Genomic DNA, 17,386 nt, shown 5'->3' with positions numbered 1-17,386 from the left:
ATGTCAAAGCCGTTGGGATGCCACTGCTGATCACTTTAATTACAAGGACTAAGGAGGATAAAATTAAAAGTAGCACCATTGAAGCAGTGGAAGAAAGCTTGCCGAGATGCCGGTGAACTGTGAAATATAAAAATTGCATACAAATACATTTTTAAGACGGAAACAAGAAATTACATTATTTATTCTTGAAGAGTTTGTCCTTAAATAGTAGAAAGTTTTCCTTACTAAGCATCAGTATAGTAAAAATAGAGATCATTATGAAATATACCAGAAACAGGAATAGGATAAACTTTTTAGTGTGTTACCTTTGTGAAATATGGCAGTTTTTGGATTTATTTAAAATTTTATATTTCAATCAATGTGCCAATTTAAACTTTCACTGAAGGTAACATTAGGGCTATCAGATGTCAGGAGAGCACTAGATGCCAGCAAAGAGTTTCCTATTTCTGTTTGCTGCCATCCAGTGTTCTTCTGGGTTTTTGCAACTCAAATTTGGTAGCTCAATATATGCAACCAACTCAGAGAGAGGGAAAATCATATGGTTTGTCAGGGTTACCCTCTTTTTAAGACTGCAGAGCTTCTGTTGAACATCTTAGTGGGGGATTATCTTAAGGTTTGAAAATTAAAAATAGCTTTCTGTGATGGATTGGGGATAACTTCTTAACTTTAAACTGAATCATGTTGTACGGCAAATCCCTTTTTTTCCCCTTTATTTATCAAATTTAGATTTTTTTTTCTTCCTTTAAGGGGATATAGACATGAGCTTGGGGATGGAACATAGAATAATAGAGTTGGAAGGGACCGTGGAGATCTTCTTGTCCATCTCCCTGCTCAAGCACGAGACCCTATACCATTTCAGATAAATAACAGTCCACTCTCTTTTTGAAAGCTCCAGTGATGGAGTACCCACAACTTCTGAAGGCAAGTTGTTCCATTGGTTGATTGCTCTCATCATTAGGAAATTTCTCCTTAATTCTGAGTTGCTTCTCTTCTTGGTTATCCATTGTTTCTTGTCTTGCCTTTTGGTACTTTAGAAAATAGTTTGATCCCCTCATCTTTGTAGGAACACCTCAAATATTGGAACGCTGCTATCATGTTTCCCCTAGTCCTTTTCATTAAATGAGACTTACCCAATTCCTGTAACGTTTCTTCATATATTTTAGCTTCCAGCCCCTTAATCTTTTTTATTGTTCTTCTTTGCACTCTTTCCAGAGTCTCAACATCTTTTTTATATTGTGGTGACCAGAACTGGATGCAGTATTCCAAGTTTGGTCTTACTAAGGCTTTGTAAAGTGGTACTAGAACATCACATAATCTTGATTCTATCCCTCTATTAATACAGCCTAGGATTGCACTGGCTTTTTGGGCTGCTGCCGCACACTGCTGGCTCATAGTTAAGTGATTGTCCACTAGGACTCCAAGATATCTCTCACAATTATTGGCATAAAACCAAGTTTCATCTAGCCTGTACTTATACAGTTGCTTTTTCTTGCCTAACTGTAAAACCTTACTTTAATTATTACGTTGAATTATTATGTTGAATTTCATTTTGTTAGATAGGGCCCAATGTTCAAGTCTGTCAAGATCTTTTTGGATCTTGAGCTTGTCTTCTGGTGTATTGGCTGTTCCTGACAGCTTAGTGTCATCTGCAAATTTGATGAGTTTCCCTTCTATTCCCTCATCTAGATCATTTTATGTTAGGTGGATGCTTGTCAACCTAACATTTGGTAAAATGGAACCCAGATTGTGACATTATTGCACTGTATATTTGCCTGCCTCCTCAATGTCAGCCAAATTGTAGGGATTACGGTATATAACACAATGTCCCCACTTCAGGTGTTACTGCTATACTAGATGTTACCAGAAATATGGAAGGGAAGAGAATTAGAGCAGTCCTGCTCTCAGCTCTGTAATGATTAGATCATGTCTGATTTAGCATCTTTCAAACTTCATTTTATATTCCCCTTGCACAAACTAGCTACCATGAGCAGTCAGGATTAAAATTTATTAAATAAATAAAGAAGCTAATCTATTCCACATATTTAAGAAATTGTGGCTCATAGGGCTACATTGCATGGCATGTATTTATGTTGCCCAACCAATATAAATTTTAATCCACAGTTAGCTTTTCTTTCACTAAATTTTGAGAACAAAATTTCTTTTCCAAGAGGACACTTCCTATGATCAGTGATCAGATAGACTCAAAAATAAGAGAGAGCATTTTCATTGAGGAAAAACATGATCATATTTTCCATCCTACTTCTCTTTACAGTGGGATTTTGCAAAACTCATAGGAACCAAGTTGCTGCTAAATCCTTTTGCTACATTTTGCTAACAGTTTAGGAATTTGGGAGATTTTTTTTCCTGAATATCACCTTATGTTTGTGTTCATGTTTTAATATTAAAAGATAACAATTACAAAGTTCAAAGCAAGTTATGTATCTTGTTGAAGTTAGTATTTATTCTCAACTTTTCATTTTCTAAAATCAACAAATGTAGACACATTAGAAAGCCTTAGCACAGATATGCCTTTTAAATTTCAATCTCTATTGCCAGATATTGGGAGTTGTGGTAGAGCATGTTGATTTAGTTTATTGTACTCAACTGGGATAAATAAAGAAGTTGGGACTATTACTGTCTCTGCCTTTGACTTGGGAGCAGCAAGGAGGGGTATGGAGGGGATGAAAGCAAATTTGCAATTCTGCTGGAGAGCTCCAAGGCCTAGGCAAAATTGTGTTTATGGCGTTAGGACATTAGTAGAAAAGTAAATTGAGGCAATCTGATAGGGAAGCAAAATTCTGTCAATCAGGCTCAAGATACTGTGCTGTGTCCATATACTTTGTTTACTGTAGGGTTTTATGAGTTGTAACCTGCCCATGCAAGCTGTTAATGAGGCTAAATCTTGCTGCTTGAGGATTGAATTACAGCACACCTCTGGGCTAATGGTTATAAACAGAAAGTCCCATTAGGGCTGCTTTCTGATTCATTCATTTGCATTTTTCCTATTGTATCAAAAACAATGATGAGTAAATAGCTACAAACAAACAATTTACATGGAAATGGATAAAATGTGCCTAATTAGTATTTTGTGCTTGTTTTATTAATGATTGTTTAAGTTAAATAGAACTCTGTTGCAGGACTCTTTACAAGCAATGCCAAAGTGTGGCTAATTCAGTCTCTTACCATACTGGGGAAGGGGGGGAAGAATCCTAGCACTGCTGTTGAGGTCCTAAAGAAATTCAAAGTATTTTAGGATACAAGTTAATTGTAATTTTATTTACAACTTCAACTTTTGTGGGATAATACTCACTGAAAACTCTATCTATTTGTTAAGCTCAAGGGAGATCTTACTTTAACATATAATTATCTGACATTTAATTTCTAGTTAAAACTTGTCATTTTATAAGAAGATGCTGATCAGTTTTCCTGTTATTTTACTGCAGTGACAGGATTTTCTATTTCTCCTTTTCCTGCTCTTTTTTAGACCACAATCATCCTTTTCTGCAACCCTGCTTTTGTGCTTTTCATGGTATTACATCAGAAGACTAATATATCTCTCTACAAACACATACTATGACTTCTTAGAAAATTAAGGACATTTTTTTTTATAATTTTGAAGAGAACTGAAACAAAATGAAACAAATGTGTCTTCCTTTGAAATAAAAACACAACTATCCATAGTCACACTCCTGCTGATCTGCAGTATTGGTTAACTCCAAAACTTCTATTTCTTTACCAGTCATTCTCCTTAGTTTTGGCTTTTTAAAGCAAAACTACATTGCATGTTTTCTTGAGAGCATGATTATTTTTTACTTTGAAAATTACACCAAAGATGTAAGTTTATTTATTCATTAGATTTACATGGCTGCTCATTTCACATATGATGACTTTTGAGAACATGAATATTGTAGACATGTATATTAGTACACATTTGAGTACTAATTCTTCATCTTCCAGGAATAACAGAATGCACCACGCTAGGAATATGGGTGGATAGAACCAACACAATTTTGTCAAGAAAAAAACCTCTTGCATACTAACACAGACAATTAAATACTGGAAAATTCACTGACAATAAGAATTAGTAAGAATTGACATGGAAAATATTGTTATTAATGAGTTTTAGTGGTAGTTAGCTAGCAGGAATTATTGGGGGAGATTTTATTTTAATAATTTGGTTAAATTGCTTGTGATCCAAGTTTTCAGTCTAACGATATATGAGAAGTCTTTCATTTGCTCAAAAGGTAAACAGCTACTGCCATGTTCTTGCTTGTGTTACGTCACCTCTTCTTAATTGTAGAGCTATTTTGAATATGACATTTAATATGAAGAACATTTAAAATCTGGAAAATTCATGGCAATCAACCAGGGCAGCCAGAGGCACATACTGAGAGATTTTTTTCTACTCTGTGCAGTGAACAGACACAGTAGGGAAGAAGCTCATTGCCTCATCTTTTTGTATGGCAAGGATAAAATCATCATTGTTCCCAGATCTTGAACTGAAATCATAAACAGGTCAATTCTCCACTCAGCTTTAATAGCAGACTGTAGTTAGATACATAAACATATATATAGAGAGAGAGAGAGGATAAAATAATTTGGAAAATATAAAAAAATCAGTTTAATATATTCTCAGTAGTACTATTCAGATAATTCTTAAGGCTTCTGTCATTCACATTCTTTCTTGGAGAATTTATTAGAACTTGGAGTTCTAATAAATTGAACAGATTTAAGCAGAATTCTGTCTTTGAAAAACAGCTCAAAAGCAACAACTGATCTGGAATGCAAAAACTTAATAGCCAAACACACTATTGTAGTAAAACACTTACTTTGTAACCACTGCACTGGTATTTAATTCGAGAAGCCATTCAATGTGCTAGTTACTACTTATAAAGCCCTACATAGAACAGTGCTGGTCTGTATTTGGCACTATCTAATATAGCATATAGAGAGAGACTACAAGACAGAGAGTTGGTTAGAAGGCAGGCTTTCTCGGCAATAACTCTGAAATTGTGGTATATGCAGCTGCCCCCTGAGGTGTGCTCGGTCAGCCTGCCCATTGCATTCCAAAAGATGCTGAATGCTCAGCAAGCATTCATATTAATCCAATTGGAACTGGGTGCCCATTTAAGGTGGTTCTCATTTGCTTTAATCAGAGGAAGGGGGAGGTGTTATGTCATGGGAATGTTTTAGTTTCACATTGATGATTGGCATTATGTTCAAGTTTTTACTTTGAAAACAGTCTCAAGTCTGTTCCAATGTGGGGTAAAGGAAATGCCTGAATAATACTTACTGGTATATAGCATAAACCAGTTTTGTGTAAAATTCTCCATGCTACTTTTCAGGTTTGTTTCAAACATTTAACTACTCTGGGATGAGGTACATCATACAGTTTTATTATTTGACTAAGTCATTATATCAGTGATGGTTGAAAGAGAATCAGCTTTGTTTATCTGACAAAAGAATGTTGTGCTTGAGGAAAACTTTGTGAATTTCTGAAATGTGCATATTAATTTTTTTGTCAATACAGTAGTAATTAGCTTTAACATTTTAAAAATTCTTCCTCCATGGGTTCCAAAGCAATATTTTTTTTTAAAAAAAGGAGATATTTAAATATGTCATTAAATTATAAATGAACGATGTAAAAGCCTGGGGTTCCATGTGGTCCCCAAGTATCATTTTTGTGGCCCCACAAAGCCCTCTCGTCAGACCACAATTGACAAAAATCAGCCAAATAATTTCCCATCATTTTGAGGTGTTTTGAGCCTGTAAAGTAGTTGTACTGCTAGGGAAATTTCTTTCCCAGATTATGTTTTTATGAATTTTATGCTTTTAATGGTTTTGAATGTTTTGTAATTATTTTTGGTGGTGGTGGTAGTAGTGGTTTTTTGTTACTGTTGGGTATGGTTGTTTGCATTTTTTCTGCTTTTAACTCTGTAAGCCACCGAGAGTCACCTATGTATAGCTATATAAATTTATTAAATAAATACACTTTTATAAAACTTGTATTTTCTATTATTTTACTTAAAATCTTTTTTTCAAAAATAACATGATACTTAATTTTCCTAATTTTTATATGCAAAGGAAATAATTCCTCCTTCCCAAAATAGAAAAACACCATGTATTTCAATTTTATTTCAAAAACATGGTGTATTTCAATAGATAGTTGAGCCCTCTGAAGGAAATGGAGCTTCGTTCTGGTATTCTGGTACAAACATAATTACAGGATTTTCATTTGCATGTGAACATTCTTGAGATTAGCAAAATTTAAACATTTCATGCTAAATTGAAACCATAAATTGTGTCAGTCTCACATTTTATAGCTTTAAAGTACACTGGTTTGTTTTTTAAAAACTGAGAAATTATTTTGGGGAAAGGGGGCTGATTCATGGATGGCTCTAAAAAGTGTGTTGTTGACATCCAACTGATATGAAGCTTCCTATGTATAATATGGGCCAAGCACCATGCTGTAAACCATTTACTATCATGATGATCAGATTGAGAATGAAATTGCATTTCGGTCAATTACTGAGCTGGCAACTGTTCAATATATCTTAGCAGCAAGATGAAGAGCGGCGTCGGCAGCTGAGAGAGAGAGCTCGTCAGCTAATAGCAGAAGCTCGATCTGGAGTGAAGATGTCAGAACTTTCTAGTTACAATGAAATGGCTGCAGAAAAGTTGAAAGAAAGGTCAAAGGCATCTGGAGGTGAGCTAAGGACTTTGTACCTTATTCCTATGGCAACCCAGAAATCTGAGGAAAACCTTTTTGGAATTTGATTTTATTCAGACTTCAGAGTAATTGTTGTTCACCAGGAAAACATTTCTATATATTTTATGCTATATTTCCTAAGTTTGCACAATCAAAGGAATATTCTTCTCCTAACTCAGCAGAATATAGTTACAATATTTGCATTTTCCCTATTTTTTATGTGAGCATGTATGAGGTATGTAGTAAAATTATCTCCAGAAAGAGTATATCAGTGGTCCAAACTTAGACCCAAATAGGTGTACTAATGATTTCACTTACCTTTCCTGCTCAGTACCTCCCGAAATTCATCTTCTCAATAAATTCTATTAGTTTATTATTAAATTTATGGTGATAAGTCCTCTTGATGAGGTTCTCTAAAATGCAAAGCTTGGATATACATATTTAGCAAATGAGTATATAAAATAATTTAGGAAATAGTACTTTTAACATTTTAATGCAATAATGTTTTCTCCTAAATAGAAAATGAAATAGAGTCTTTTGCAGAGATTCAGATCTATGATTCTTTTGATAAGAATTTTGGAATGAGATAATAAAAAGAAGATGCCATAGTTAAGTTTAATTGTTTCCATACAGCCATTCATGGCTTGCCCAAAATATCTGAATTAATTGCAAGGACAAGATCATGTTTGACATAGTTGCCAAGAAATTTGACAATCAAAACTAAGCAACTATATGCACAAGATATTATTGATTCTGGTCAGACCATACCACATCAGTGACCTTGGATTGCCTTAATTCCCATCTCTTTTACAATGTTCAGTTCTGTTTCTTTTACAAATATCTGCCATTTTGTGAGAACATCTTCCACATAGTTTCTGAATTTCAAATGTGCTTCTGGCCCAACAGAATATGGACTTCTGACATCTGATATAGTGAAGGCTTATTACATTGCATAGTTTTGAGCAAAATTCACCCTTTTATTGGAAAGGCAAATAAGTGTCATTTACTGATTCCTTCTCTCTGGAAACTCCACCCAAATTTATCTGCCCAAGAGAAGCCTCCAGTTTTCTGAAACGCATTTCCTTTAGGACCTAAACAGCTGGAGGGAGAAGAGAGAATTGCTGAAAATTGCATTCTTCATATTCTATTAAATGAAGGCTTTCATTAATTCATTATTGTGTGCCCAATGCCATGAGCAGGGATTCAACCCTCCCAACAAATTTTTGGCTCTACCAAAAATTATAATCCCACCTTTCTCCCAAAGAAAGATGCTGCAAAGATTAAGCAAAACCAGCTTTTGTTTGCACAGGGAGCAAACAAAAGGGAGACATCTCATCCTGCATAGGTCTGCATAAAGAAAAGTATGTCATTCAGGAGGAGCAAAGCTTGTCTTCTTTATCATGCATGGGCTGACTTTCTCCATATAGGAGGGGGCAGGGACACATTCCTCCTCTTTTCTTTCTAAAGAGAGAAATCAGGTGATGCCACAGGACACCGATTTCTACCAATGGGGCAAAGCTGCTGTTCCTCAGTGCTGCTTTCCTGACATCTTTCAGTTTGTAAGTATGTCTGAACTTGAATGTGATCTTCAAACCATTCAGTCCCCCAGTCTTAGCTTTAACCACATTTTTAGAGAAGCTGCCCTAACCCAACAGATTTCCTGATGGTACTAATTCAGCAGCATCTCATGCATTGCTTTTATGTGGTTCAGTGAGTTAGTCAAGCAGTCCAAGAACAAATAGTGCAGTGGATCATCAGGGATAAACAGGAGCAAAAGGAGGTAGCACAAATGGATCAAAGGGATTTGTCTAGGGTGTTTTTCAGTCAATGTATTTGATTCTCGACAAGAAACAGTACATGTAATCAGAAGACGACCATCAGCAGGACAGTTAGCAGTTTCCCTGGATGGTGAAAGTCAGCAAGAACCTTCCCAAGAAACAACTTCATATATTTGTTCCTATGGTGCTTCTTGACAAAATATCCATCACATTGTGTCTGAATGTCCATCAAGAGCTTACACCAGCCCAATGTCTGATTTTTTCAGCATAGACCACCTTGTCTTTGAATGACTGGATGGACTGGACATTAACATTTGAACTACTGTAAGTCCACGTATTTGCCATACGCTAAATATATATATATATATATATATATATATATATATATATATATATATATATGCAAAAAATTAAAATCTCGGGTGTTTTCCGCGTCATTATAAATAAGTTGGTTAAAATATTTAATATTTAATATTAATATATGGCTCGATCCTCCCTCTCTCCCTATTGCTAGCCAGAAGATAGGCTGAGATCTCAACTAACAATCAAGGGTGCTGTGATGCCTACCAGAATCCTTTCCCCTCTACAGCAGACAGATAATAATAGAGAATCTGAGAAAGCTGGGTCTGTAACACGAAGCCAAGCAGCTAGGAGGAGGAAGCAGGAAGAAAAACTGTTGTCCTCCAATCGGAACACAGAGTTGCAGGCTAGCCAGCATACGTCAGCAGCAGCAAATATAGATAAGCGACAGCTCCGGCCCCGCAACAGAGAACCCATAACTTCTACATGAAACAGAGCCTGAAGATGACAGGGTGTGAGCCTGTCAAAACGTTGCTTTAAGAAAAACTTTTAAAGTCACTGGTAGGATTTTAGCTGAGGTTTTAAAGGACCTTGCAGAGTGCTCTGTGCGGATTTTTAGAAGATTTTAAGCTGGGATTTTAACCAGGATTTTAAATATTTTAACCAACTTATTTGTAATGACGCAGGAAAACACCCGAGATTTTAATTTTTTGCATATGCACACCCGCAAAAACTTAAGAAGACAAGTATATATATATATATATATTTATTTATATATATTTATTGCGGGGGGAAAGCAACTAGGACATGATTAGAGAGAAAAAGTAAATGGAGCAGCTGCACAAATGAACAACTCAAGATCTTAAGCCTGATAGGGGTCTCAGGGCCAGACTTCTTCACACTCCTGCTTTCATACATCCTAAGCAGCCAACCTAACTTCCAAGTATTCAGTACAAAGTTTGCAGTCTTTCTTCATACAGCTATTACAAAAGGCTTCCCAATAATTCAGAATCCAAGGCAGCTGCATTTCAAATTCTGTGGAAACCTTCACATATGTAGCTTGAATGTGAGACGCAACCTCCCTGCGGACATTCACAGTTTATGCTCAGATGGTGGGGAAGGGTCTAGTCAGCACATACTGTGTCAGAAGCGTGGCTACTCAGCATGGCCTCACTCCCAGTTCATAAACTGCGACAACACATGAATTGACAAATCCTGTTCTTTTCTCTGTGTTGCTTCTTTGGTTAACCTTGTATTTGGTACATACTTCTTCAAATTGTAAGCCCCTGCTTGTTGCAGGATGCAAAGATATGCCAACAAAAATAATCAGAGTTGCTTGCATTATTCTGACTTCAAGGTTTTGTACCAATTTTTTAAAGCAAATAATGTTTAGATCTTGTTGGATGGGCATTTTTTTTCAAAGATGAAACCAGTACGGGAAAACTTTTTTTCTGATTGTCTCTCTACAAATTTAGTTTCAAGGCAACACAGCTGATTGACGGATAGACTTGAAGGTCAACTTTGTGTGCTCATTAAGTTCCCAGATAATATTTTTGGTTGTTAATAATAGTGAAGTGAGAATACTGACCAAAGTATAGATTTCAACAATATGTTGTCATATTTAATTGGTTATCCTATGATTACAAGCATAAGAACTAGGCTTCTGGGTAAATAATATTCACCTCACCAATGTACTGTTTCCTAGGGTTAGTTCCCACTTACCTATACCAATTGACATCAAAGTAAAGTTGCACACTACATAAAAGGGATTGGGGAAATCCCATCATTAAAAAAATGTTACAGAATTGAAGTTACTTTTCTATGAGGAAGCACTCTATCATATGAGACCTTGCCAGCATAGAATAAATTAGACTTTTGGTAGACAACAATCTTTTGGCTTTCCAGATATTTGCTAAGCTATAACTATTAGCATCCCCCACATTGGGCACATTTCCTAGAGATCCTGGGTGTTATAATTCAGCAATATTTGGAGATCCATGGTTGTATACCCACATCCTAGGCTTTCCATTCTTTATCTCTGTTCTGCTCTCTAGTCTTAAAAAGAGTAGGTTCTCTGTGCCAAACATGTGAGAAAAAATTAAACTAAAGTCAAAGCTCACATAATAAACGTTGGAACTACAGAAAGTCCTCAATTTACAACTACAGTTAAGACCAGAATTTCTGTCATAGTCACTGTGGTTGTAAGCGGAATCAGATCCCATTTTATGACAATTTGTATAGTGGTTGTTAACCAAATCCAGCTTCTCCAGTGGGTGCTTTTTGCCATAATATTGTAAATCACAATTATGTGACCATGGAATGTTGCAACTGATTATAAATACAAGCTAGCATTAATGCCAAGTACCTGAATTGCAATCATTTGACTGCCGGGGTGACACAACAGCTGTAAGTACAGTTCATAAGTCACTTTTCGCAAGGCAGTTGTAACTTTGAATTGTTGATAATTGATAAACAAATAATCATAAGTTGAGGACCACCTGTATTTCAGGTGCTGAAGTGTCATTATTGAGTCCATGAGAGGGTGTTATATCCTTTTTCATGCATATTTCAAGGAACTTTGGCGGTATTTTGTATTCCTTAGCCATCCAGTTTATTTTCTAACCATCTCTGCTCTTCATTTGATATATCAAGCACATAGTCTGACAGGATTCTTTAAGTCATCAGAGACTTCCCATACCAATTTTTTAAAAAGCATTTGTCCAGTAAAATCTTGTGATTGATAGACAGTTTGGTCTACTGGAAGGCACCAGGCTAGAAAGCAGGAGTCCCACCTTAGCCATGAAAGCCCACTGGGTGACTTTGGGCCAATCACTCTCTCTCTCAACCCAACATACCTCACAGGGTTGTTGTTGTAGAGAAAATAGGAGGAAGAAGAAGTGAATGAAATATTTCATGCCTTGAGTTATTTGTAAAAATAATAAAAGCAGGATACAAATCAGTCAGTCAGTCAATAAAATTACAGTTCAAGAAATCAAAGCTAAGACTGAGACTCTAATGAGAAACTGCAGTGTCAACCATGTTTTTTTTCACATGTCTGTCTCTGTTTTTTACATCAAAAGAGGCACATAGTTATCTCACCTTCCTGATTTTCCTCATTTGAGGCACTTTTTTGCAAACGTCTCTGAAGGCAGATTTGGAGGAGAGGACAAGTTATTCATATTCTTCCTTTTCTCTGAATGTTCAAGATAGCCTATGTGAGAATCCCCACTAATTTTACCCCAACAGCAATCATTCTTTAAGTAAGATTGCTCTGAAAGAGAATGATTTAATCATGTCACCCTGGGAGTTCTATAGTTGAGTAAGAATTTAAGTCTTTCCAAATGTTCAGAGGTTCGAATCCCTAGTGCTGCGTAACAGAGTGAGCTCCCGTTACTTGTCCCAGCTTCTGCCAACCTAGCAGTTCGAAAGCACGTAAAAAATGCAAGTAGAAAAATAGGGACCACCTTTGGTGGGAAGGTAACAGCGTTCTGTGCGCCTTTGGCATTTAATCATGCTGGCCACATGACCACAGAGACGTCTTCAGACAACGCAAGCTCTTCAGCTTTGAAACAGAGATGAGCACTGCCCCCTAGAGTCGGGAACGACTAGCACATATGTGCAAGGGGAAACTTTACCTTTACTAAATGCAAATCCAGTGTCCTAACCACTAGATTACAATGACTTTCTGCCTCAACTTCTCTTAGCCTTGTGACTTTTTGGTTTGTTTATTTTAAAAAATCAGAGCTTTCCTTTTTGTAATCAGGTAGGGCAAATAAATACATGTGAATACATTATAGTCTGTGTCCCCTTTACAAGAAGGATATTGCATGATTTCCCAGCTCAGAGAACCCCAGATACCCCCACCCCCACTAGACAATCCCATTGTTTCTGCTCCAGTTTCCCATTTTAGTGCACCTGTAGTATGGCTGTTCATTTGACCTTCCCCAACATGGAAAGAGACTTCCGGCTAGCTGTGGGGAAAGATTTATAAGGCAACTATTATAGATGAAAGCCTTGGAGAGCTCCTCTCTCAACCAACATGTACTGCTGGGCCCACACCTCAGGTCTTCTCACTAGGCCATAAATTATCTGGTCCTTAACTGACAGCTCAACAATTAATCTAACAGGAGCCTTTGGTGTCAAGTTGTTTGATTTTCTAATTACAGAGGTGGCTTGAGCTTTGCTTTTTTGGAACTATTAATCATCAGGTTTCAGCCTTGTAAGGAGCCTTTTGCAGTGGTCCTGAAAGGGGAGTGGCACTGTAGTTTCCTCTTATGTCTAGAGACAAATTGGTGTATAGCAATTCACAACTGCCAGATGGTAGTATTTCAAGTGTAGAGTGGCAGTACTGAAACAAACTGGGAAGAGTTCATGATGCTTAGTGCTGGATTTAACAGTTCCTAAATGCTACCTCAGCAGAAACTCACCTAAGAGGCAGCATATAAGTTAACAGGCAGCATAGTTCTAAATAGTGTCTATGAAGCTGTTTCCTTCCATATATTCTTTATCCTAAGTAGAAGCCAGCAATTCCTCTTCCTGTGTTGAATCATCGTGGAAGTACTCAAAGTCCACATAGACAGTATTGATATTGGATGTGTTCTTCATATTTAACAGTGTTTTTCAATCTTGGCTACACCAGAATGATGGGAATTTTTTTTTTCATTTTGCTTATAAATAGCAATGCCCAGGTTATTGTGTTTTTGTCCTTGGCCTTGCTATTTAGACAAAAAAAGTGTTGGTATTGATTGCAGATCTCAGAATACAGGAGATCTTGCTGCTATGTTTATTTTCATGCTATGTTTTTAAAAAAATCTCTTCAAAGAAAAGTTCACAATTGTTCAGTCAATCTCTCTGTTGGTGAATAAGTTTTATAGCTTCTTAAGGCACACCTGTTCCAAATATTGAATTCAAATAGTTTTCTTAGTTATTCTAGCCATTCCTTTTAAGTCAGTGAGGCAGAAGCCATAGAATCATTGAAGACTGGAGATCATCTAGTTCAATCCGCTGCCCAGTGCAAGCATCCACTACTGCAGTATCTCTTACAGATGGACATCAGGCCCCCAGTAAAAGGAGTTTGATCTGTTTTCTGCACAGGAGCTCTGCAGATTGCCAACATGATACATCTTACTCTTCAGTTCTCATGTCTAAGTATAGTTCAGTTATTTTCTATAGAACCTGGAGATTTTATTTATAATTCCAGGAGAGATACTCTCTTCACTCCTCCTATACAAACGAACTATGTGCTGAAATAAGTGACTCCTTGGCTTCTATCAGTTCTCATAATAACAAGGAAAAATTACATAATCTCAAACATATTAGATCCTTTTATGGTATTGACTGGAAGTCACTCTGTTCCAATTAATATTGCAATTATATAGCCCTTCTTAGTTGTAAATTGAGGTTTACTATCTTTTAATTACCACTGAATGAAGCCCAGCACCTGGTGACTGTATGGAAGAAATGTCACCATTTTGATCTTTTCCCAGCAAAATTCTATAGCTGTTCTATGATCATTCCAATGTTCTGCTTAAATATGAACATTCGGTTTTATACCTTATCTTTCAGTTCTACTTCCCATAACCCTGCCAAATACAGTCATTTTTAATAGCCTAGCCTCATTTCCATCAGCAGGCCAGAAATACTGAATCTGTACTTGCTGATCATCACCTCGGAGCAGTCAGTCCTTTTTTTGTTTGGGGTTGAATGATTGGTTCAAAATACTCTTAAGGTGTTTTGCAAATCCATAACATGAAGCCAATAGTCTTTTTCTCATACTTCCTCAATGTTCAGCTTTCACAATGCATATATACCCTCACTTCTTTACTGAAAACTGTGAAATTATTAAGATGTCCATGGACATTATCTTTATCTTTTTAATAATTAAAATCACCCTTGATTTTTTTTTTATTTGCCTTTTGTGTTTTGATAATGAATTCTGTGAGGTTTTCTTTGCTTTCAGCTGATGGGATCATCTGCATATCTCAGATTGTTAGTGTCTTAATCTATAGTTTTGATTCTGTCTGTCATCTCTTGCAAACATGCTAATCCTTTAATAGATTTTCAGAACAAGTCCTCATCTATCAGCCCTACTAAGTAGACTAGACCATGAAATTACTCCGCAGGATAGCTAAAATTACTTTTATTCACATTGGCTGTAATAATGGAATCTTGCAAGTCTGACTGCGCCATACCTTCTTCTTACAGGTCAGTAATTAAGGAGGTGCCTGTCTGAGCTGCTTCCAAATGTTATCTGGATGTGCTGGACTTTAAAAATGGTTTAGCCCCTTTTGCCTAGGCAACAAAGCCTGCATTATTTCTTTCGAAGTCATCTCCCTTACCTCATGTCATTCTCTTGCCTGTTCTGAATGATTCTGTTTCTACAAACTCAGCCTTTATAACAGGTTGTTTTCTTTTTCACAAAGTCTCCACAGAAATATAATCAAGTGTTCGGACACATCCATTTATATTAATATATTCTACATTCTGAACTGTTTTACACAATTAAAGGGCTTGCTATAATTATTAAAGTAAAAACCAAAGTTTGCACATTCTCTTGAAAATCTCTGTTTCAACAGAACACAAGGATAAATATACTGACACACTTTTGGGCCACACAGTATTCTTCCATATAATATGAGTAACCATAGAAGTTGCCTGCTTTTATCATAATGACAAAAAGCAGCATTTCACTGTTGCACTACAAGCTCCACCTCTTTTGGGAGTGTGCATGACATCACAATGCAAAATACACAAGATTTCTGTTGTGGCAGCGCAACATTTCTTTTGTCAGACTGTTCCTAATTGATCCTTTCCCAAGGATGCCACTGGCTCTTAATACTTTAACAGCTTCTTCTCCTGAAGCTCTAAATGGCATCCGTATTAGTGCTTTGCTTTTTGACAGCTGGTCAATTGCTCTAATATTTCATTTTTAATGGACATGGTTGTTTTCTCTATAAATATTTTTATCAATCCATTATCCTGTCTGTAAAAGATTTCAGTTTAGTCTATCTTCTGTGAATCCCATTGCCTCTATTAGATCTCTTCAATGGCTAATCTTAAGTAATTCTACTTTAGCTGTAAATTTTCCTAGGAGTTTTGTCATTTCCTGAAAACCATCTCTCTCATTTTCTTATTATTTTCCTCTATTTGTTGACATGATCTTCCTTTGTCCTTTCTTAGTTGATAAAGTTTGCTTTTGGCTGTTGTCCATTCTTGTTGCCAAATGCTTTCATCTTCCATCCTTCCTTGGCTATCGTGATAACTTGTTCTGAAAGCCACTTGGATCCTTTTTCCTTTGAAATTTTGGGAATATGTTTTTCTGCTTCAAATGTTTTCACAATGTTTTTTATCTCTTCCTGTAGCTCCCCAGGTACTCTTTCTTATAAATTAAGTATACTGAATTTGTTCCTTACATTGATCTTATATATGCCCTTTAGGTTAAATCTTGCTGACACACTTACTGCCTTTAATTTTCTAAGTTAAAGTCATACATTTAATACTGAAAATTCATATTCCTTTCCACACTCTGCACCTGAAACTGTCCTGGCTGACTAGATTGGCTTTCTCCATCTTTTCTTTCTTATTACATAGTTGAATTTATTATGACAATATTGTCTATCTGGTATTGTCTGCTTGGTGATGCCTAGGTGTAGAATATACATTTACATGCTTTCTACATTTGAATTTAGCCCATCTTATAATTTGCTATAAAATTCTGTGTCTTCCTCTATTGTTCCTGCAGTAAAAATGTATACTTCCATAAAGTTGAGATTCATTTGATACACACTAAAGTTGATATTAGGGTTGTGCAGTACTTTGATTCAACTCCAGTAAGGTGCTTCAGAGTTCATGGAGGCACAGATTTGACCCTAACAGCAATTTCATCTGGCATTTTTTCAGAGTCACTGAAGCTATTGAGCCCCTTTTTCACATCAAAATGTAATCCTCTGGAAAAGGAGAATGGTGATTACCACAGATTAAAACCTGAAAAAAAACTTATGCTATAAAACATAATTATATTTGAGGAGCCATTCCTTGTATCAACAACCTTGGTATGCAATTACTTCAAGACAAGTTAAAAGAAGCTCACACAATTATTCATTTAGATAGGAATATTCAATAGCATTTAGGTTATTGGTTCAAAGCTCAGATCCAGGTTCCTGGTATCAACACCAACCAGTGTTCCAAGACACAATCAGCTCTTAATTTGTTGGAAACCGAAAAATTGAAATATATTTAGAATGGTCTAATCCCAAGCATTAAATATTATTTTACTGGTCCAATAGGCTTCATTATTTTCTATATAAGAAAAGGTTCTTCTGAGAAAAGAATAAACATCTTTAAATGATGTTCATTCTTCACATTTTGTCACAGTTATTACATTTCTCACTCCAGTTGCTTTTCATGGGTTCAGAGTATGATAGTTGACCATAGACAATCAAGGATACTTCAAATTTTGAAATTACTCTATATTTATTATTAAGATAATTTTCTATTCATTGTCCTAAGACAGTGAATTTATGGAATTTGTCCATTTTATCTGCAAAATTGGCCTCTTAGTATTTATCATAAATATGGCTCATAATATAATCTATATTGT

The 17,386-nt window shown here is 36.0% G+C and overlaps 1 protein-coding gene across 3 annotated transcripts in view; it reads left to right on the top strand.

The window, feature by feature from the left end:
- The window catches only part of EHBP1 (EH domain binding protein 1), a 297,594-nt gene that overhangs the window by 201,060 nt on the left and 79,148 nt on the right, over positions 1–17,386 (top strand). For all 3 annotated transcript variants that reach the window (XM_070933087.1, XM_070933086.1, XM_070933088.1), the window contains one exon: positions 6,559–6,706. In XM_070933087.1, the coding sequence (XP_070789188.1) occupies positions 6,559–6,706 (148 nt within the window). The remainder of the gene's footprint in view (positions 1–6,558; positions 6,707–17,386) is intronic.

This window comes from Pituophis catenifer, unplaced genomic scaffold (genome assembly GCF_029215685.1).
Source record: "Pituophis catenifer annectens isolate HBS135680 unplaced genomic scaffold, rPitCat1.0.hap2 SCAF_1, whole genome shotgun sequence".
Taxonomy (NCBI): Eukaryota; Metazoa; Chordata; class Lepidosauria; order Squamata; family Colubridae; genus Pituophis; species Pituophis catenifer.
Note: the sequence above shows the minus strand (reverse complement) of the source record. Positions and strands in the feature narration are given on the sequence as shown.